The sequence below is a fragment of the Fulmarus glacialis genome, unplaced genomic scaffold (genome assembly GCF_000690835.1).
Source record: "Fulmarus glacialis isolate BGI_N327 unplaced genomic scaffold, ASM69083v1 scaffold25441, whole genome shotgun sequence".
NCBI lineage: Eukaryota > Metazoa > Chordata > Aves > Procellariiformes > Procellariidae > Fulmarus > Fulmarus glacialis.
In genome coordinates this window covers 5314-28327 of record NW_009195032.1, presented here as the reverse complement: position 1 = coordinate 28327, position 23014 = coordinate 5314, and the positions used below count along the sequence as shown (strand labels likewise).

General features: G+C 45.2%; 2 protein-coding genes across 2 annotated transcripts in view; one reads left to right on the top strand and one right to left on the bottom strand.

Moving 5' to 3' along the window:
• Nucleotides 1-3094: 3094 nt before the first annotated feature.
• PGS1 (phosphatidylglycerophosphate synthase 1) lies at nt 3095-17646 on the top strand (the record flags this gene model as incomplete). Its single annotated transcript, XM_009587983.1, has 9 exons — nt 3095-3284; nt 4348-4425; nt 5525-5624; nt 6309-6498; nt 6857-7035; nt 7970-8503; nt 12785-12933; nt 15283-15425; nt 17208-17646. Coding segments are annotated over 8 exons (1540 nt in total), but the record flags the coding sequence as incomplete, so codon positions are not given.
• LOC104084232 (dynein heavy chain 17, axonemal-like) overlaps nt 17098-23014 on the bottom strand; it is a gene marked incomplete at its 5' end in the record, with an annotated part of 11182 nt that continues 5265 nt past the window's right edge. The window contains 8 exons of the mRNA XM_009587982.1: nt 17098-17389; nt 18174-18399; nt 18934-19077; nt 19343-19525; nt 20611-20793; nt 21139-21318; nt 21987-22178; nt 22752-22979. Of these exons, the coding sequence (XP_009586277.1) occupies nt 17142-17389; nt 18174-18399; nt 18934-19077; nt 19343-19525; nt 20611-20793; nt 21139-21318; nt 21987-22178; nt 22752-22979 (1584 nt within the window). The remainder of the gene's footprint in view (nt 17390-18173; nt 18400-18933; nt 19078-19342; nt 19526-20610; nt 20794-21138; nt 21319-21986; nt 22179-22751; nt 22980-23014) is intronic.

Below are 23014 nucleotides of genomic sequence, written 5' to 3'. Positions count from 1 at the left end.
AGCCCTGGAAAGAGACAACTGAATTCAAAGACAAGCAATTTGTAGATCCCCCTGTGTGGTGACGTATGTGTGGGTGAAAGGACGGCGCCGTATCCTGCAGTTTCACTTCACCTCTGATTCTGCAGATGAGGTTTTACGGTGAATAAAAGTGTTTCAGCTCCATCATGAGTTTGTGTACCAAAACCACAATTTTTAAAAATAGAACACACAAAAAAAATCCCTCATTTATATTTAGGGTCAACTTTTTACGCAGAAAAGATTTGAGGTGATTCCTTTTAGTTCTGTTTTCTCTTTCCGGTTAACGTGATGATGTGGGCTACATGGGAAGGGCTCCCCCCCTGCCCTATTTTCTGTTTCTCTGAAAGCTGGTTTGTTGAAGTATGGAATTTTCATGATTTCTTCATAATGTTACATAGTTTCTCACTGTTGTGTGCATACAGTTGAAAGGATTGTGTTATACTTGGAGTCACTTGAGCTATTTTCAATCACTGGTGGGTAGAAGCTGCTGCTTTGGTAGATGGTTGCTGTGCCGTTGTTACTGTCAGCTGGAGCAAAGTACTGATTTATTTAATAATTATAGAAGTCCTAGGCTCTCAACACTAAATAAGTTCTACAATTTCAGTATTGGATTAAAAGATCAAACAGTGTAGGTATACTCTAAATTGCGTAGGCAGTAAAAAATCCAGAGTATAGAATTAGTGGATATCAATACATGCATAGAATTAATCTGAAGGCTCAAACCAAATAGTGCTGGTGACGCAAATTGATTTTACTCCGTCAGCAGCACCGGGAAAGGACTGCCTGAAGAGTGCCTTGTCAATCCATGAACCTAACGTTTGGCCACCTAGAGTGAGGATGCAGTTTAACTTGCAGTTTTCATACTCTTTGCCAGAAAATGGCTTCTTGGAATCATGTTTCTGGAAAGTGGCTTCTCGGAATCATGTTTCTGGAAAGTGGCTTCTCAGCCACTCTACTGGCTTTTGGAAGTATAATTGGTCAGGATTGACCAATGGAATAATAAGGAAAATATTTATCTCCTCTTGCTGATTAATTGTTATCATAAAATGCATAAAATTTGCCGGTGTTACCTCAGTGGGAATAATTCCAGAGAATGTAATTTGTAACCTGTGGGGCTGGGTTATAGCCCTGATTTTGTTATTGCTCTGCAAGCCATGCATTTTGTTGTTTTTAAAAAAAAGTATTTTTGGATGCTAGTCTGAATTCATGTAGCTCGGTCTTCCTTGCTCTGTTTGCCGTGCTCACTTGGCGGTAATGTAGCAGTGGGTTTCCGCTCCCAGTATGTGGCCTGGGCCTTGAGACGTGAGTTGAGCAAAGATGCTCAAAGGTCCGGCTCAGGTTCTGTAAAGATTGACTAGAATGTGCTTGGAAAAACAGTATTTCTTTTCTGCTTTGATTTTTTTTTTTTTTTAAAACATCTTCTGTGGAATATTTCCATTGTTTTTAACAACCTGTGTTGGTAATCTATAGAACTTCTGGGTGTCAAGTCTGAGCCTGGTCCATATGATCTGTTGAAAAATGCCATCATAGGAATTCTTGCACAAATTGACTCAGACTTCTGTTGTGATGAATAGTCAGTGACAAACTAGTGGATTTTCCAGGAAACGCAACTGCAAACTGTCTGGCTTCTGCGTAAGGGTATTCAGAAACCTTGTGAAGATCCAGTGTTTTATCATGAAGCAAATGAGTGAAATCATCTTCCTGGAATCTGTGGTCATTTGGGCTTTGGATTGTGGTAAAACCTAAAAGTTCCTCGTAACAAATTCTGGTAAAGGTCATAATCAAGTTTCTTCTTGGTATGTGGTGGTGGCAGAATGCAGCAGGATGGGTCACAAGATGGTGGCTGCTTGTTGGCCTGAGGGACCTGGTGTTCCTCCGGGATGAAACCAGCCGCCTTGGTTCTGTCCTGACAGCAAGTCTGACTCCTACGAGTAGGATTTGCAGACCAGAATGTTTTCTGTCAGGTTTGGGGATGTAGTTCAGTCCCTTGCTTGTTGATTCCTGGATCTCATGGGAGTTGCTGCTGCTAATTGTGCTGAAATGTGGTTTTGTCATGTGGACAAACTCCTACCAGGGGTTATTGTATGACTTGATGAATTTGCATGCTAAGTCTCCAGAGAAGAAAAGATGCCTTTTGCTTCTTGTCACCCCCCCGAAGCATGACTGTTAGCAGTAAGTTGGTTTCTTCCCTAAGCAACTTCAAAGGAATTAAATTTGTTCTGAAATTTCTTTTTAAAGAATGAGCTTCCTGCTGTTTCCCTTACAGTTACTTTGAAGTTTGTAAGAGAAGTCTTGACCTTCTTTTAGTACTTGTGCAGAAAGCAACTGGCATTGTTGTAGAGGGCTACCTAATGTTTTGCAGTTGTGATTCTTGGCTCGTACCTGTTGAAACACACTCGATCCTTGGTACGTCGTTCTGGTGCTATGACTTCGTTGCTTTTGCTAGGACTTGCACTCAGGCACTTTGCCTGTTGTAAATCTTTTTTTGGGTAAGTTTGAGGGTTGAGGCATTTTTCTGTTTTATTAAGGAACTTTTAGAGTAGCGTGATTTTTAAAACGTCTTTACCTGAAATAAAAACAACTAATCTTAAGCCCAGCTGAGAACTAAACTAGACATGAAGGTGACTATTGGCCATGGCAAAGCTGACGCGTGTGTGATAAAGACAATTCAGAAGTGACTGATTACAGGGGTAGCTGGTACCACAGCGGCACCGCCAGATGTCTGATTTGTGGGTGTTTGGGACAGTTCACACCCTCAGTTTCTTCAGCTTCCAGCCTGTTTCCTCTCCTGTGTTCCTGTTCTGATGAAAGGGCGGTTTCCCCTCATCTCCCCTGCCAGTTAGGGGAAGGAGCTGATGATGTTAAGAACTGTTCTCCCACCTTTTTCTTGTGTTTTTCTATTTCTAGATTTGGCTTTGGTGATTCAGCTGGGATAATCCAGGGAAAGGCATTCTTGCCATTGTGGATCCTTAGAATGTATTGGCCCTGGTTGCAGCTCGCTCTTTACCTACTTGGAGGTTGTTTGTGGGAAGCAAAGGCTCCATCATACAGAATTTCTCCATCTTTCTTTTCACAGATCATCATGGCTTCTTCTAGCCCCATTGCTCACCCCTCCTGTTCCTGTGATCACAGCCCCGCCTTGTTCTCTTTGTCCAGAAGGAGCACACAGGTTCCAGTGGATCAGGAATCTGGTTCCAGAATTTGGGATCTCCAGCTCACATGTCAAGGTGCTTTCATCCCCAGCTGAATTCTATGAACTCTTGAAGGTGAGTTGCGGGTTCCAAGTTGTGGGAGCTGCAGTGGTTATGGAGAATCATAGAGAAGTTGTTAGGAAGGAGCACCTGCAGGTTACTAGTCCAGCCTTCTACTTGAAACAGGATTGTTGTCAATGCTAGATCAAGTCAGGCAGGCTTTGTCTAGCTGAGTCTTGAAAACAGCTGAGGATGGATGTTCTGCCTCTGGGTAAGCAGTTCCAAAGGTGTTTGTGGCTGCTATTCAGCTGTAACTGCCAAGAAGAGTTTGGCTCCCTCATCTTTGTAGCTACTCTAAAAGTAGTTACAGGCTGCTGTTAGATCACCCCCCAGCCTCCTCTTTGCAATGTGAAACAAGCAGAGCTCCCTCAATCGCTCCCGAAGGTCTCTTAGGTGAATCCTGTAATACTGTGTCTCTTAGGTAAGTAGTAGGGCTGAGGTGAGAATTTCTTTGTTTAGCTGAGTTGCTTGAGTCTTTTCACAATGCGTATTTAAAACAAGTTCCAGTATTTCTGAAGCATGATCTTAGATCACCGCGGTAAGCTGTTGGAGAACAAGGCTTGGGTGGGCCATGAAGGCAGCAGCTACCACCCCCTGCGGCATCAGTGGTGGGGACAGGGGAAAGGAGGAGAGCTCTGTAAACAAAGGTCTCTAGGTTCTAGCTAGTTCACAAGTTGGGATACAAAGGATCAAAGCAGTTGCAGAATGAAAGCTGGGATTGCCAGTAGTGATATAATCCCAATGTTGCAGCTATTGCGTGGTAACTGCTCTTGTGTGTAATAGTTTTAGCTGCAGGGAGTGTGTTCCTCAAGTTTTCCAGAAAGCATTGACTTCTTCCTTGATTTTTGGAGCAGCAATGGTACTGATGTTGCTCTGTAAAGACCTGTGTGTTTTACACCTTTGCTATCAGTGTGTTATTCTTGTGCCTTTTCTTCTACAAGGCAAGGGAGACAATGCTATGATTTGGCTAAAGTGATTCTCCTCGGGGGAACCACAGCTCTTCTGTGGTCTGGATCATTAGCTCCTTGTGATCACAGAGACCGAGGATGAAACTGAACTTATTTTCTGCTACTCCCAGGTGCAGATAAAAACAGCCAAGCAGCGAGTGGTGATGGCTTCACTATACCTGGGAACGGGGCTCCTGGAACAGGAGCTGGTGAGTGTGGAAAGGGTTTGGGAAGGGGATAAAGTGAATGCAGAAAGAAAATGCCTGCCTTTGCAAAAAGCATCCTGTTCCTGCAGGTGCAAGCACTATATGTGAGGTGCAGTTTGTGAGCTTGTAATGTCCTTAAAACTTTCATATAGGGATTCACTTTGCATGTGTGTTCTCCTCTCTTTGAGAGTTTTCTCAGGGTTCCTGGTTGCATTTGTGTACTTGTATGTGGGGTTGGGGAGGGAGGAATTTGGAAGGGAGGTGTATGGAGTTTCTGTTTTAGGCCCAGTACAGAGCCATGGAACTACTGAACTTTTTCAGGGGATAATGAGCCTGGATCTTTCAGACTGTTAGAGGTTACTGGCATAGTGTTCAAAGGGTTTTTGCAGAACTGCGGGATCATGGATAATCTTTTTTCTGGCATTTTTCTTGAACATGGTTAAAGTTGTATGTGTGTAGTGCTATGTTTTGTCCTCCAAGTACAGTATGCAGATACAGTATTAGCTCTCTGCATTTAAGACAGAGGTCAGTTACTTTTTCTGTTTCCTGTCCTTCCCTCTAGAAACAAAAGCATTACCTAAGACTTTTAGGGAGAAGCCTGACCTTGGCGAGTTTCGTATGTGAGAATGCAAATTCCACAGCAGGGTAAAGGTGGGCAGAGTCCTGCACTGGGTTTTGTGCCTGGCTTTGTCTGGGCTTGTACACAAGATTTGAATTTGCATGTGACAAATAGCCTTGTAGTTAAGGAATAAAACTACCTCTGTATCATTTGTGAACTCTTACCAAGGTTTCTCTTTGGTAATGCAAATCTGTGATTTGGGAATGATGTTGGGACTTTTTCTGCTAGTATTAATTGCTCTTCAGAGGCTTGAAGAATGTGCGCATGTAAAATCGTTGCCCTTTCATGTGTTGCTTTAGGCTGATAGAGTAGGATGCCAGTTGGACAGATGCAAAGTCTAAACTAGCACCGTTTTGCATGGGTAGGAAAGACTTATACTAGGGTGTGGAAGCTTTCATGGCCACTGGCCTCCTGATTGCTGAACACTTTCCTTATAAAGCTTTATTTGCTTTCTGTAATGAGTAGAGAAATCTCTCTCTGCAGGTGGATTGCTTGGAAGAAACACTGGAGAAATCCCTGCAAGCAAAAGGGTCGTCTAACCTCAGAGTTTCCATTCTTCTTGACTACACCAGGGGATCTCGGGGTAGATATTACGATGCTTTGCTTTCTTCAAAGGCTTATTTTACAGTTAGGCTGGATAAACCGTTTTCTCAGAGAGAGGCTGTCTTGACCAATTGGACCTTCTTGCTTAAATCATATACCTTTCAAAACTGGCCTTTTGTTTACCAGTAACTACTTATTCCCAAAAAATCTTCAAGCTGAGCAGCTTTTCTTCTGAAAATAGGTGGTAGGAGCAAGAAGGGCCAAACTCTGCTCTATGCAACTTGTGTTTTCTTGCTTAGTTCACTTGTCAGTGCATTTACCCTTATACATCATGCTTTGTTCTATTTTCATTTTTAAAGGAAAGTGGGAATTGTTGGAAGTAGTAGTATACTTAATCAGAAACCTTTGTGGTGACTTTTTGTAGCATGTATTAACTAATGCTAGGTGTGGCTTGATTAGGAAGCTGGAAAGGTGTCAGACCTGCTCAGTGACTGTTTCCAACATCGATGAACTTACAGTTCTGGATGTCGATTTCAATACTGACATAGTGCAAATGAAAGTGATTTAAAAAAAAACAAAGAAGAAAGGAAAACATGTTAAGTGCCAGCAGATGAGACGGATGCTCATTCTGTAACCAGCTTCTAGCTGAGGAGCTGTGGTGCCATGCCGTGATGTATCCCCCGTCTGGTGTGATCCTGTGTGTGAAACTCCTCTTGTCTCCCAGGTAGGAAGAATTCTCGAACAATGCTAATTCCATTGCTGCAGCGATTTCCCGAGCAAGTCCGTGTGTCCCTCTTCCATACCCCAAACCTGCGTGGACTTCTCAGGCTCCTGATTCCAGAGCGTTTTAATGAGACCATTGGACTGCAGCACATCAAGGTCTATCTCTTTGATGATAATGTGATCCTGAGCGGGTGAGTCCTGCCTCTTCAGGCCCTTACGAGGTTCATTTAGCTGAGGTTTTGAGGCAAGGTATGCATGCTACCAGTGTTGTCTGAACTTCATTATTTGCATCTGGTCTTTCTGTAGTGATCATATCAATGCTCTTCTGAGGTGGAAGAGCAACCACTGCTCTTCCACATGAGATTGTCATATGAAAGAGAGAGTCTTTCTCAAAAGGAAAAAAGAAGGATTTCTCATGATTCAAAAGGAAATGGCCAATTTGTATTTTAGTTCAGTTATATGCCGAGTGAGATCTGTAACCTAGGCTGGGGTTCAGGATCATATGCCTATGCTCTTTTCTGGAACTCAACTCTTCTTTTTCTCTCCTAGCGCAAACCTGAGTGATTTGTACTTCACCAATCGTCAGGACCGCTATGTTCTCCTGCAGGACTCTCCTGAGATTGCAGACTTCTTCACAGAGCTAGTGGATGCGATTGGAGATGTGTCTCTGCAATTACAGCGAGATGATACAGTCCAGATGATGGAGGGGATGGTACACCCGTACCAAGGTAGGAGGGAGTTGTCTTACCTGGTTGGATGATACATTCCAGAGGAGGGGAGTGACAGCCAGGGTTTAAGGCTGACTTGAACTCCATCCGTTTGTGAATTGCTGAGTGTCTGACCATTTTTTACAGACTGCAGGGTGTCCCATTTCGTGCCATCCATTATTAAAATCAAGATTGCTAGAGTTTTGAGACTGGATCCATCGGAGTGTTCCTAGCACAGTGGCTATCACCAACTAATCTGGCAGAGTGTGCAAATGCTAAAAGTTCCTCCGTAACTGTGTCATTGCTGCTTCATAATTCTGCTGCTTATGACCTTAAACAAGAACTTAAATTCCTTGAGAGGTTCTTTCTATTTTTGATATTAATGTCTATAATTCTAGATGTTCTGTGTGTACGTATTCTGAAAGTTTCATGAATGTAGTGCTATTTTTGGTAATTAATATTTTGTAGTCAAGTCTATTCTGGGAATCAAATGAATATTGGATTAGGAAGACTGAGAACAAGAGTTGAAGTGGGCAGAGAAGGGCATCTATCTGTCAGGCTGATTGCATCATAAGTTTTTGTCCTGGCCTTGTGCACTGCTGTGTGATGTAAGCTTAGACTGTGGGCAGTAATTTGTTTTGTATGTTCCAGTTCATTCTTGGTTACCATTTTAGCTTTGCCCTGGTCTTTTCATTTCTCTGTGGATTTTTCAAGCTGCTACTAGTCAAGTTTCTTAGCCCTCTTAAAGCTGAATATTTTTCTTCTGTAATGTAGCTTTGCTAACCTTAAAACATCTGTTTTTGAAACTTGGGGAAGAAAGTTATGGGCTCTTTGTGTTAGCTCCTTTTTGTTCTCATATTGGTGTCCTGTCAGTAGTTTTTCCCACTACATAATAGGTGATGCGTAGCTCTGTACCTTTAGGTCTCAAACACTGTCTCTTGTGGTTTTCCTGCAGGAGACAAGATGGCTTACTGTGAGATAGCAAATCGAAGAGTCATGGAGGTTATCAACTCTGCCAGGACACGACAAGAACTCCTTCACGCAAAGACTTTCCACAGCAGCCAGCAAGGCAGCTCCTTGTTATCCCAGCAAGGCTCTCAAGCATCTGGGGGTCTGAAACCAGAACCCGACACCTGGATCTATCCCTTAATCCAAATGAAACCTTTTGGGATTCAAATAGATGAGATGGTCACAGAGACGCTGCTGACAGAGGCTGAACGGGATGCCAGGATATACCTTACCACTGGCTACTTCAACCTGACACAAGCTTACATGGACCTCATTCTGGGCACTAGGGCTGAGTATCGGATTCTTCTGGCCTCACCGGAGGTGAATGGTTTTTTTGGTGCCAAAGGGGTGGCAGGTGCCATCCCTGCTGCCTATGTTTACATTGAACACCAATTTTACAGTGAGGTCTGCTGCCTTCACCAACAGGAGAGGGTCCAGCTGCAGGAGTACTCTAGGGCTGGGTGGACTTTCCATGCCAAAGGTAAGATGTCCGTTTCCCCAGAGGACTTGTTCAGAAGGTGTTTGAGACTTGTGCATATTTGAATTGTGCAACTAGGGAGGGGATGGCTGGGTGCCAAGTCTAGACTTAACCTCCAAAGTACCCATCCAAGGTTCAAACATCTTGCTTGCATAAACCTGGAAGGTTTGGATCACTTGGGGGACAACCATGCAAAGTCATGTCTTGCCTGATTCAAATGTAGTCCCAGAGATTACACAAGAATTGTCCCTGTGGTGACAGGGTCTTGATGTGAAACTTGATGTGAAACAAAGCATCTGGATGTATTTATGATCGCAGTTAGAGTTGTGATTCAGTTTCTTGTATCCCTCTTGCCAGTTTCAGCAACAAGAAGCGATGACTCTCTCAGGGACCCCAGGGCGGGATCTGTGGCAGAAGCAGGAAGGGAGCTCGCTAGTGGCGACTCCCCAGCGGTCCTGGACGCTGTGTTCTCTTGGCAGTCGGTCTTTGTGGGGATGATCCAGGTGTTGAGGAATTTGTACCAGCTTCTGTTTACGGCATACAGGAAAGTGCAGCGTAGTGAATAAATGCACCCATGTACCTTCTGGGAGCTGGAGGCAGCTGGAGGGGAAGTTGCTGAGAAATGAATATTGCTTAACAAATGTAGTTAATAAACAAAAATAATTAGTACTGCTATCATGGTCTAGTGTAGAAGACCCCAGATCCTTTCTTGCTTGATAGATTGTGTACAACTTTCACAAGCCCAATGCCACGTTGACCAAAGCATGAATATTTTCCCCTGACTGGTGGTTGCTGGTTGTCTCTCTAAATTTTCCTTCCAGAAAGTGCAGTCCTTGACTCTTACACACGGTAGTAAGTATTTGATTGCTCAGTAGTAGATTTTAATAATGCAAATAGCTTAGGAAGTCTACTTAATTGAGGATTTTTTTTTTTTTTTTTGAGAAGTCTGATGCATGTGACATTTTATAAATACCAGGAGTCTTACGGTCTTCCCATGTGGAGGTGCACTAGGGGAACACCTCAGAAAATTACTTGGTCTCCTGGTCAGGCATGGCCCTCGGCCGAGCTGAGACATCTTTGTTGTGTTCCACAGCATCTTCTGTTACTATCTTCTGCAAGCAGAGCTCTGCACCGTCTCACTGTGTCACTTCCTGTGATGGCTCACTGGTCCCCTAGGACAACTCTATTACTGTAAGCAGTACCCAATCTGGCACTAATTAACATGCAAGTTTCCCCAGCCGCTTTGCAGTGTGCTGAGGGGCATTTCCATTGTTTGCAGCACGTGTCTGATTTGAACGCTGGAAGGATGCAGCCCCCGGGGCTCCGGCCTGTTCCTGTTCCAAGGAGTTCTTCTCCCGTTGTTTGTTTAAGGAGACTAGCTGTTAATGATTGTGGGAATGCCTCTATCTGCCCTGCTTCCTGCAGGGCTGTTCAGAAGAAGGTTCAGAGGTGGTAGAGAGAGAAAGCTGCTGAGTAGGCCTTTTCTTGACTAAAGAAAATACACGAGTGTTACTAGGCTGCCTCTGTCGAAACTACAAACCTTTCTAACGAGTGTTGTGCCCCTCCTGCAGTGAGATCAGTAACTCTAGTGCAGTAAAACCCTCATCTCAATCCAGGGCAGCCTGAAGGAGGTGCCTGCCTGGCTGGGAAGTCCTGTGTGGTCTGTCTTCCAGGAAGCACGTGCTCAAGTGGTTCACAGGTTCCTCTTGCTGGGCACTGCTGACTCCGAGTGGGATTTTGTGGTTTGGCATGGATTGAGCTCAGAAGGCATGGGCTGCTTTTCCAAGGTGCCAAGTGCACATGGCAGTCAATCCCTTTTCCAGGCCAGCTGTGCCTTCTCGTGGAAGTGCTTTGGGCTCTATCTGCTGTATGGCATTCTATTTCAGAGAGCGATACAAGACTCGGAGTTCAGCAGCTCCTGTGCTTGGCAGGAGGGACAGTCGGAGATGTTTGCCTTCTTTCCGTTTCCTCTTTGGAGTGCTGGAAGGATCAGCTTGTAGCTCCCTTCTTTGGCATGCTCTGCCCTTTGGCACATGTTTGATTCACCCGGTTTCCTTCTGCAGGAGTCACCCTGTGTGTGTGAAAGAGAGGACAGGGCAGAAGAGGGAAAAGGAGGAAACCCTGGAGACAGATGAAGGGCAGCTGCACATAGAGTCTGGCCCTGGAAGAGGGCGTGAGATCCCTAGCAGCAAATAGTGCCCGTTAATGCTTCCTTTTTGGGCTAAGACAAAAGACACCCTTTAGTCTCCTACAGGATCTAGCTGATTTACACCAAACGCTGTGGCTGCTGTTTTGTAAACCCTTCCAGCTCCTCTTAAAACATTTTGTATCCTCGTGCACAACTTCCCACAGTGTGTATTCCCACCAGGGTTATGACTGTCCTTAGGTTCGTTTGGTGCAAGTGCAGTTGTAGCAGCCCAGTTCAGAGCGCTGCACAGCCGTCATGCACGTGTGAGTAGGAAATGCAAACCTTTGCAATGAGAGAGGCTCTCCTGGGTGTAACATCATGAGGCCTACTGGCAGCAGTGCACATCTACCCATCTTCTGCTGCTTTTCTGGGTGTGGTGATGTGGGTGACACAGGTACATCCTTTAGGATTAGGGTCCCTTCCATGCAAGTGTCGGGTGACACAGTGCTGGGCTGGTGGCTGTTTGCTCTGAGATAAACCTGCACTACTGCTATGGAATGGCGGCTGGGAAACTGCGCTTCCCCTTTCTGGAAAGGTGAGTCACTGTTTGAGCAGATCCTGCCAGGTGGCCCTGAAGCCAGAGACACCATAAAGGCTTTAGGGCTGCTGCATGACTGCTTAGAGCGAGGAAGCGTGTTCCTCGTAGCTGCTGCCCGGGCAGAGCTCTGGCCCACTGTTGGGAGCCTTGTGCTGCAGCTGGGCCGGGGCACCACGCAGCCCCTGGCAACCGTCCTGTTTGGTGGCAGAACTTGCCGAATCTCTGCGCCACTTGGGTGCTTTTTGTGGCTCCCAGAACCCCCTGCGTCGGCACTCCTGCCCTTCTGCGGGTGGGGGTGAGCCTGTGGAGGAGTCGGTCGTGGCGCTGAGTTATGGGCAGTGCCAGTTCTGAGCCGGGAGGTGTAACTGAAAGTGGCAGCGAAGCTGCTGAGTGTGTGCAATGTGGGGGCGGGGAGGAGGTTACAGGAACCAGTGGTGAATCGGCAGCTTCTTACTCAAGGCATTCTTGGAACTGCTCTGGGGTTGAGTTAGGAAACCTGCTTCTATTTTAAGGGCTAGGTGGTTTTTATGCTACAGTTTCTTTGTTGTAGTCTTTGTGTGACTTGCAGTAGGGATAAGACATCTATCAGGGACCTGCTCAGGGCTGTTCTAAGTGCTTGTGCCTTCCTAAGAGGATAGCAAACACTTCTTGGGTCTGTTTATACACAGAAAACGGCTGTATAGACTCTCCGTGGCAATAGTCTTGGCTCTCCTGTGCCATCCCTAGCTGTTCTTTCCTGCCATGCTACAGTGGTGTGCTTGAGAATAGTATGGTGTTTCCATCTTGTGCTTGAAAAAACAGTCCTGGGTTGTATCACGCTTGCTCTTGTTGTTGCACTGGCAAAGTTGTGTGTGAACTGCAGTGGTGAGTGGACTTGGGAGTCTTGCATCCTGGCAAGAGTTTGATTTCATCTTCGGGTGGCTCCTCAGGAAGCGAGTGGGTGTAATAATTTGCACTTCTCTTACAAGTCTTTATTTCATGTGAATTCACCTGTCAGAGCAGGGAGATGCCTCTTCGAGTCACTGTCTTGCGTAGTCTCGGGAAAGGGGTTAGTCACTGCGCAACTGCGCTGCTTCCAGTTCTGGAACTGACTGGTCCAGGCCTGGCTTGTCTGCCTGGCGCTCTGTTGCTTGGTGTAGGTTTTCCTTTACTGAAAAACTGTTTGTCTTATTTCAGTGTTTCTGAGATGCCGTGGTGCAAAATGACCTCTAACTTAATGATAGTGACTCATTCTGGATTATTTTGGGGGCTCTCTATGCAGTGTATTTACATTCTTAAGAACGTGTCCTTGGAGTGGCACTGGGCGTGCTGCAGCCCCCCTGTTAAGAGCACACAAGTTTGGACAATGCAAGCTGTGCAAGGGTACCCCAAGATTCATACGAAGCTTTGCAAGACATGCTAGACCATCTGCAAGGAAACTTGCTTTGTGTTGTGCTCTTTTATAGTTACTGTAATCTAACGTGTAATTCATTTCTTCTAAGTGAAGCGATTGTTTGAGGCTACCCCGGTCATTTCCTTTGTCTGCCACACTTCCTTTCTTCTCCTGTTTTTCCTGCAGGCCTCTGGCTGTACCTGGCAGGAAGCGATCTTCCCTGCCTAACTCTGATTGGGTCTCCTAATTTTGGATATCGATCAGTTCATCGTGACTTGGAAGCTCAGGTTGCGATAGTGACAGAAAATAAAGCTTTGCAGCAGCAACTCCATCAGGTAAGTGGCTGATTATGGGGAGATAACATGGATGTTGTGCTTCTTGGTCACATAGGGAATGCTGATGACGCAGTTGCAATAAAAACCTACAGCTACAATAATTCAAAACCTTCTTGAGCATAGGAAGTCTCAAGGAGCTGTCAGTTAAGTGACTATTGATGAGATGCCTGCTGCAAGTGCCTGTTTCTGGGAAATGGAGGCCATAACGGGAAAGAACATGTGTCCCCAGTGAACTTGAGTATCGGGAGTGCTCAGACACTGGATGCTGAGGCGCACAGCATTCAGAGAGGATCTGCTGGCTCTCCTCTGCTCGCTGGTCGCACTGCACCTTTTTGGGCCTTATCTCCAATATTTGGGCATTGCTAAGGTCTGACCATGCTCTAGGGCAATGAGGTCAGACCCTTTGAATTGCTGATCTTGGGCTTCTGGAGGATTTTGCTTCTCAGGCATTTGGGAAATCCTTTGTAGGAATATAAATGCCAATCGGTTAGCTTTTGGGTGGCTGCCCACAGGCTGTGGAGGTGAACAAAGGCAGGGGATCTTAGTGTAGTTTCTACGAGAAGAGGATTTCTGGGCTGGTTGGATTGCCCATGAAGTTGTATGACATAATATAATCTTGAATAATAATATGACATTATGTAATCTTGACACAAACATTTTTCAGTGGTTTAATGTTCAGTGTCCCAGTTTTTTTTTTAATTAGGCAGCTTGGACTGCTCAGCACTTTTGCTGCTTCTCTAAATCCTGTCTGGTTCTCCAGCTGTCTTGACTCTGAATCTTCTGCTGGAACTGACAGTGTCCCAAGTAATTTCTCATGTAATGCTCTGATACAAAGCAAATTGGTTTGGTGCCTCTGTGTGTGACTTAGGGATCTCAAAAATGTATTCTATTAAGCCAAATCCTGGCCTAAGAAGGCACAGTTGTCTTCAAGATCAATGGGAATTGCCCTGTTGCATCAGGGCTCTTCCACAGGATGAGTCAAAGTATATCTAATCAAAACAATTCTATTACTGGAAGAGTTGCTTGAATATTTCAATTCATATCTTGCCTCTACTTGTTTCTAATGGAAGGAGAGAATCAATGAAAAATATGACAAAGGAATTTTCTCAAACAGTGCTGCAGTGATCTAATTTAAAAGGCTTTAAACCATTCCCATTTGCTGGAAGCTGATTTTGAGATTGGCTGTTTGTTTACTGTTCTGTGATCTTTGTTTAGAAGACTTAATACATTACTGGTACGCTGCCATGAAATCACTTTGCCTATGTAACATTCAGTTCCATTTAAAAAATGTGTGATGAGATTTGGGAAGAAATTTGAGTGGTCTGGGCATCTTTGGATGCTCCACTGAATGAACTGAACTTCAGTTCAGATAACTGGTCTCACTTCCAGTGATCGGATGACCTCACTGTATCAGATGATCACGGTGCAGAATATTCATAGCAGGGCTGACTGTAGCTCTTAGAGCACTTTGGGTTTCTACAATTAGACTGAGTCGGCACACAAATGTCTTCCTTCTACTGTTGGTTCATCTTTTTGGAGTTACTTTCCAGTACTTGGTTCCTGCATCCCTGTTCCACCCTGAATTTAAACAGTGCAGAGTATTTTCTGTTGTTTGTGACAGCTTAGCTAATGAAAAAAAGACTTACAGTAGACGATCTGCTTGTTGTTTGCCTGCAAATCTAGAAACCTGACTGGCTTTGATAAGAAAGCTGCTTCTACCTTTGATCAAACAGCTGCTTTCACGTGCAATGTGAGCATGTATTATCATCATGATGGTTCATTTCCTCCTTCAGCAGTATTGTATACACACTGGAGAAGCCTAAGTGTTTCTGGTAATTTAGTTGAAATCATGACTGCGTATTCATTTGAAAACACAGCACTTGAGCTGTGTCTAGAAGGAGCTGCGTAAGCCAGTCTCTTGAGATTATGGTCAGGTTTCCTTTTCTTCGCAATTACAGCGAGGGATTTAGGATTTTTCTGAAACTGAAGCTTAGCTCTCTTGCAACTGTGAGGCACAAATTGGCAAAACCTTCTACCTTTGCTCTTTGTAGAGTTTAAATTGCTAATTCTTGAGGTTCGGTTACTGAGCTCACTGATAGTCATCAAAAGGTGGAGTGCTGTGGCAGGCGGGTGTGAAGGACAGATGCTGTGCTAGCTCCTTGGTGGTTCAGGTGCTCTGTGAGTTGTGCTACATGGAATGAGACTCTTATGTCCAGGCTTGTGGCAGAAATGATGCATCCTTTTGGCAGGATCCATGGCCAGTTTTATCTGAGAATTCTCTTTTCTTAAAGGCCATTATATAATTTAACACTTAGGATTTACTGGGATGATGTTTCTTTCCCTGTATAGGAACAGGAGCAGCTTTACCTCTGCTCAGGTGTAGTCTCATCATCAACATTTGAGCAGCCAAATCGTTATGTGAAACTGTGGGTGAAGCTGGTAACACCTCTGATCAAGAATTTCTTTTGAAAGAAGAAAAGTTGCTGCTTTGGGTGAGTTTTCTGCCATTCTTGTGGGGAATGTGTATTGCACTGACTGCAATTAATAAGTGCAGCACTCTCATGTGGAAGAAATAGATGATGGAAACATAGATGATGTGGGGAGAAAACAGGCATATCTCTTCTTCTGGGGTACTTCCCACTGATTGGAATCATTGCTCAAGGTCTATATTGGGTTTCAGCTACTAGAATTTCTGGAAGGGTCAAAGAAAGAGAACCCATACAAGGGTATTTCCCATGCATAGAAATAAAACTTCCATTTCTGAAATGTCCCTTTCAGAGTTTTGTGAGAGGGACTCTGTTTATTTTATCTTGACCAGCTACCAGAAAACATTGTTGGAATATTTAAAATGTTTTGTCTTCTTTTTATCTGATCAGTGCTTTGCTTTAACCTTGTAGATGTTGATTAACAGGGCCAGTTGTTTTTGCTTTTCTGCTTCGTACAGTGTCCTGGATTTGCCTGGCTGAGCTTCATGGAACAGCTTTTAGATATTTTTCTGTGCTGTGCACATAGTCCATGCAGTTGGCACCTAAGTGTGTGCTCTTGATGCTGAGTGTTCACATGTCCATTTTGTTTACATAAATACGGCCGCCTCTGGGGTTGTGTATCTGGCTCCATGTTAAGATGTGTTAAGAGTGTCTTTCATGAATTGTGGAGAGGGCATGAGAGGACTTTTGTTGCTAGTGTGATTTTTGGATGTTACTTGCTGAAAGTGGGAGGCTCAAACTGTAACGCATGTCCTGCAAAGAAGTTGGTTGAGAAACCAGATAAAAACGTGTTAGAGCACAGGCTTGGGCTGCCCCGTGAGTTTCGCTGGTAGAGTACGTGCAGTGTGTTCTGATCTTGTATTGCCAATAAAAGGGATTTCTGGCACCTGAAAAGGCTGAAGGTAAGTGTAAAGCTTAATTGTAATTTATTCTAAATTGTACTGCTTTATAAAGAAACAAGCAGCCCTACTTGCCTCCCCTTGTGGCTTTTCTTACCACTGGCTGTGAGGGAAATTTTATGCAACTGTATTTTAGAACTAATTGTTCAGATATTACACGGGGTGGGATTTTGGTGAATTATTTTATGCTAAAGGGACAGGCATTGGCTTCCATATGGCGGCCAGAGCAGATCTAATCACCTTAATACGTGTTACTGCTGATATAAATTTTTTGTTGTGAAGGAAAGGGTAGAGTAGATTCTATAGCCTAGAAACAGAAAGAAACATATTTCAGATAGTTGCAGCTGGACTTTCTTTGGGTTGTACAGGTTGACATGTTTGTGAACTGGGCCAAATCTGTGCCTTTCTTCTTCTATCTGGTCTAAACAGATACATGCTTCCATGCAGGAATGTGTCATGCACACGGCTTGATGAATTTCTGCTCACAGTTAGCACTGAGTGATCAAACAAATAGCTGTGGAAAGACAGACAGCTATGAGAAGGAAAGGAATCTGGATAGTTGCATGCAGTTGTTCTGTTTGGCTTCCTTTGGTGGTCTGGCTCTCAACCAGCACTTTATCAGAAACCACCAATTGAAAACCAGTATCCGTCATGAGAAGCTCCATGTATTGTAAGAGCAGTCACCACAAGACAGCAATTCCAGCACTGTTTTTATTGATACTTTGCTAAAGTAGTTCTGGTACAATCAAACTTAGTCTAAGTTACACAACTTTGAGTTTTTTTGCAAGTAAAAGCATTTGCTGTTTTCCATAGTCATCAAAGTTTAGCTCTGTAAGAGCAGAGCAACAGCGGCAAGGATCCACTTAGCGGCTTTTTCTTTTGTCTTTAGGTTAAAGGTCCAGACATAGGTGGGACCTCGCATCCGTGTCTTATAGACAGGACATTCATAGACGTTCTTGGTGTCCATGCGGTCCACAGGGATGGCTCTGATGAAGATGACTGGCATCATGGGCGTCAACTCCTTCAGTCGAGCATCTGCGATCACACCAGAAGGGATGTCCCATCGAGCGCCTGCAATATTATGAAATTGTCGGGGTACCAGCTACCCAGTGGCTTTTTCACTTAGAGGGAGCTGTTTTCATAACTATTAATGGGTGGGAAGGAGTTGCTCTAGCAGCACAGTTGAGGATGGCGTGTGAAGGTTGAGTAGCCATGGCTTAGTAGTCCTTAGGGCTAACATGTTATCATCTCACTGTGACTCATGAATGCATTTTGCCTTACTGTGTGTGGGATGTCTAAATAAATTCTGTCCCCACTCATCCCTTCAGCACGGGTTTGCATGAAAGTTGCATAGCTGAAGGTAGAACTTGGCCGTGGTGGGAACTACGATAGCTGTCCTGTGTGGTCTGTGCTCTTGTTTAAGTGGACCCCTTTGGTGCTCTGCTGATACTGCCATCTCATTCCCCCTCATTTTTTAGCAGTAATTAGTTTAGGTTCTGAGTTTCCTGATTTGTCTTACTCTCACATCAAATAAGAGCGTAATATATTTATTCACTAAAACATGTAGCTTCAGACAACCCAGTCCTCAGATTCATGATATGCAGTCTGAATTTCCAAAAAAATAGTTTCTGGTTTGTGAAACTCTGCTTGTAAACTGGATGGGTGCTGCCCTCAGCTGGCACGTCTCTGACATTAGCATGGAATAAAGGCTGCACTACTTGGAGCTTTTGCAAAAGCTGTACAAATTCAAATAAGCCAGTGAGTACTAACACCTGCTCTGTTTGCAAGAATTTTTTAAGGCTGAAGTGGGCTTTCTCTGTGTCTGAAACATCTCATAAAAGATGCAGTCTTTTACCTTCCATGAATAATCCATGCACATAGGAGCCTTCTCTGGGTGGAGCTGTTATATCCTCACGGTTTTTCTTGGTCACTTCCACTGAAAGACACATCTTGTCCAGTGGCCATTCATTTTTTCTGGCCATGGATTGCATGATAGCAGTGAGGAAGGACTGGGGATTGAAGAATCCTGCCAGCCACACTGTTGCAGGCAGCACAAAGTCCGTTGTCCAGACTTCCAGTTCCTGGAAAACGAAAACAGCAAAGTACTTCAGAGTGAAGCGTGGCCTTTGAGCAGCAGAGTACTGCTTTGAGATACGATGTGACAAAGAGCTGATGCTTCACTGTGCCTAACACGAGCTTCAGGTAATCGTCCAGATGGGGAGACTTGGATGGAGGTGGTCTGTGATGAATAAATAGCGGATTTCACTGCAGCAATGAAACTTAAACCATTAATTTGGATTGCAGTAAATACTGCTATTATTTTTTTAACAAAGCCACACTTTAAATGAATGGTTTTATTAAATATTTTTTTCTTCTGAGGCATATAAAGTTATGATGGGGTTAGCTAATGTTCTTTTGCAACAGTGATATACTCCAATGGTGGACCCTTTTCAAATTTCTGCTCTCATTCTTGGGGTAACAGGCCATTTCAAACTGCTTAAATTAATATTGAAAAATAAACCAGTTAACCACTGTACACTGGTGGAGGTGATTTCTGGTCTTCTGTGGTATCCGCTTGCTCCCTAAGCTTTAACTTTCACAAGAAATCTGCTCACCCTAATCCGAAGGAGCAGGTCTGCATACCAGGCTCCTAGGCTAAGAAGAGAGGGATAGGCATAACGTGTCCAGGATTCAGGAACGTTGTCGTAGAAGAGAGCGTTTGCCAGCTCTTCCATATCTGATGTAATCGTTAGCTCTCCCTTTAAAAAAGAGAAAAGTCTGGGCAGTTTTATCTGAGGAAAGCAAGACTGATGGAAGTATTTGGTCTCAAACTCATCATGAAGCAGGAGGCTGGTACTGTCTGGCTGTACCCAGCACAGTGGGATGTGTAAGAGCGCGAGCAAGGGTAGCCAAACGCTTGGTACTTGGTACAAGACAAGGTTCGAAACGAGCGACAGCCATTTGCAAATCATGGGAAGTTATTTGGTAGGGAGAGGCGCTTTCTGGCAGCTACCTCATGCATACCTTTAGTCCCAAGTCTAACTCTTTCAAAGAGCGCCTGATTTCATGGGTCAAGATGTTCATTCTTTCACATTCCTGGAAGGCAACTACAACATACGGGGTCCTGTCCACCGCTTTCGCCGTGATCTCCACCATATTGAATGGCTCCGGCAGCTTCTCAATAATCTCATCTAGGACTGACTTCACCTGGAAAGAATATACCATAGAACTGCGCTTATCTAAGGAAAAATGCTGTGGATTAACAGTTAATTAACTTAGTAAGATTTTTCTTTTTCTGCCTTCATGTTTTCTTGTGCTTCCTCCTCTATTACTAATACTCTATTCTTTTACTAACTGTTCCTGGATCTTAAAAAGCTGCAGCTCTTTTTCGATAGCCAAGAAGGTAAGAACTGAAGCCACTTAAATTCAAGTGTAAAATCCAGGCAGTCAGGAGGAAGACTTTTTAAAAAAAAAAAAATAAAAAAATCTGTATTTTTAGTAGTTGCCATCATGAATGGAAATTACTAAGCCTGCGCCATCTGCTGAGGATGCAGCACGTGAGCCACATTTTGCCACTGGCGCATCTCGACCCCATCAATGAGTAACCTTTCTGAACACTGCTGACTTTTGTAACTGCACCACGTGTTCAGATGGAGTGAACACAAAGAAACTGCTGGGGCAGCATTTCAGCCCCTTCTCTTTACCCTTTGGGTTTCTCCGAGATGCTGGAGGAGAGCAGCTAACAGTCTTATGATCTGTGTGACTAGCTGCCTGCCTGCCTGGGATCTAGACTGATGCAAGAGCAGGGAAGGGGGGAGAGAGCTGCAGATGGGGCAGGGACAAGTAGGCAGCCGCGGCCAGTGCTTTGTCTTGCCCTGGGCTGTGGTATTAGTGCTGCCTTCTCAGCAGCTGTAGAGCAGTGAAGCCTTTGCTCGTGTTCAATTGCATTACCAATGCCAAAGACTGGCGAAGTTACTGAAATGGAAAGGAGAGCATGGTCATAGGGAAACCAAGTGCAAATATACTTAAATAACAACTTGACAGGAGTGTCCAGCTGAGCAGAGACTGCAGCATTTCTCATGAGCTCTGTGCTAGCAGCTCCCCCTTCTCCAGGCTGACAGCTTGTAGCATTAAGTACTGGGCTAGAATCACATCTCTTTACTATCTTGCACTGGTAAGAAATCAGTTATTACTACAGGTTATATTCTCCTGTCCATTGTGTGTGGGCCCTTATCTGCCCTCCCCATCTGGCCTCTGAATTGTCATTGTAAAGAGGCAGAAACTTCACTTGCCTTTTCCTCTCGGGAGACACCTGAGCCTCCTCCAGTGTCTGATTCTTTGGGCTGCATTTCCAAAACTGTCCGAAAAAGCCTGTCTGAAGTGACAGTCAGGAAGCCAATTTCTGCATTGGGGTGAAGGCCGTACAAATAGGGGCTCTCCGGTGGCAGGTTGTCATCGATGTACTCGTGGTAACCCTAAGTGCAGAGTAGGCGCTGACGTTAGTTTAGCAGATATGTACAAAGGAGTGCGAGTTTTGCTTCAGCCTTGAAAATACGTCATCGCTTTTTGGTGGTGGTGGTGCTTCACAGCTAGCTGGCGCTGCTTATTCAAGATGGATTTTTACTCACGTCTTACCTAAGTTTTTCCCTTACCACCCCAGCCACAGGAATTATTTTGGCAGCGATTCTGCATGTTTTCACAGGATTGAAACTTTTTTCGCCCTGCGTTCCCCCTTGGTTAGCATGAGGGAACTCTGACTAGTGCGCATTTATCCGGAGTGGTGGTTTTCCACAGCAAATTGCAATGTTAATCTTTCTTACCTTGTAATCCAAGCTGGGAGGGATCAAAAACCCTGGAGCTAAGTACACTTCCCTTTCCAGCATCTCCGCACGGATGTATTCGCTCAGGTAAGTCCGACACAGCCGGCGGTCCCAGTCGTCTGTGATATGCCCCCCGTACATGATTTCACCAAAGAGGTACCGGAGATCATCCCATGGTACCTACAAGGAGAGGCTTACCGTGAGGTTCCTGTAGCCTGTGAGGCTGCAGAAGTCCCCTGCAGCCCAGGGAACCTGTACATGACTGTAGAGCTGCGGGGCCACGGAGCAAATGGCTCCTGGGTTGACCTGTCCAGTGTCCAGGGAAGTGACAGACCCTGGACCCACAGAGGCTCGGTGACAGAGTGAAGGGGAGCAAGACAGGGGACCTTGTCTTAGGTGTCTTTTGTGTTCGCCCACAGATTTCACCTTGTCCCGGTATGCACACAGCCATCCATACTTTGAACCCCCGTCATCCTGTGTTTATTCAGATCAACTGAGTCATGTCTGTAAGGCCAGGGGAAAGCAGGACTCTCCTAAGGGTGACTTCAATCCTACTCATTGCACCTTCATTCTCGGGGCAGGCTTTGCCTTTTAGGTGGAAAGTAATTTAAAAAAAGCACCGAGGCATGAGCCAGAGCAGGCGCTTGTCCCAGCCTGGTGCTAAATGCCTGCTTTCCACCCAGCCAGAGCATGCAGGCAGCTCCCTGGGGAGGAGGGGGAGAACTACTGGCAACGCCGCGTTTCCTCAAGAGAAGGCATTTGTGCAGCAAACTGATGAATTTTTTAAAAAAGGTTGATTGTCATAGTGTGCATTGTGCTGAGGTGCAGTCACTTCATAAGTCCCTTACCTTGGGGTTAGCCTCCAAGTAGTTGTACAGGACGTTAATCGATATGGTCAGGTCACCATTGTTAAAGGGGTAAGATCTGTTCCAGCCCTGAGCACCAAACTTGCGCCGCTCGGCCACCACCGCGTGGAAGTAACAGAGTGCAAACAAGATGCATTTGAACTCGATTTCTTTGCTGCACATCTCTAACGTGTCCTGCAGTGGAATAAAAATGAGAGTGGGTTTGCAAGTGAGTGAGTATCGCTATCAGCCATCCCTCTATTGAAGAAGATTAACAGATGATGGCAAAGGAGAACTGAAGGTTGTTTATTAAAAAAAGGCATAAAATTATCTTTTAAAGATTTGCTAGTTGGTTAATTTTTGCACTCATTTGTTTATAAAAAAATTAGGAACACCCCCCACCCCCCCTCCCTGACAGTTGAGGCAGCTTGTTTGTGGCACCAAGCTGCAGCAGCTTGACATTCAGCCTTGGGAAAGGCACCAGTAATTCAGCACCCACCCTGGTTCGGGAACCCTTGGGCAGCTCTGGTTACCCCTAAATCGCGTCCTGACAAATGGGGGCTCTGGGCACCCCAGGGAGGACGTGCCTGGGGGTAGGCTGGCTCCTGGCGCAGCGTCCATGTCTGCAGTGACGCCCCCAAAGATGCTCAGCCCGTGAAACCCCAGGGATGGGGAGAGCCGGGCAGGCTGACCCAAAGCGGTTGAAAGGAACCGGCTGTGCAAAGCGCGACCGCGGTGGGGGAGAGCAGCGCGGAGGGGCGAGGATACCTGGGTGAAGAGGTCGAGAGCTTTGTGCAGGTTGGCATACATGCCCGTCGGTGGCTCGTTGGTCATTTTGATGGCGTTTTCCAGCAGTCCCTGTGGGATGATGTGTGCCTCGGAGCTGGGGGCTGGCTCGGCGCTCATGAACACCCGGTAGTCAGCATGGCTGCCCAGGCTGTACTGCTCCACCATCTTCTCCAGCGTGCCCAGCCACCGGGCCACCAAGTGGATGTTCTGCAACAGGAACCCCTCTTGTACGGCTTGGCCTG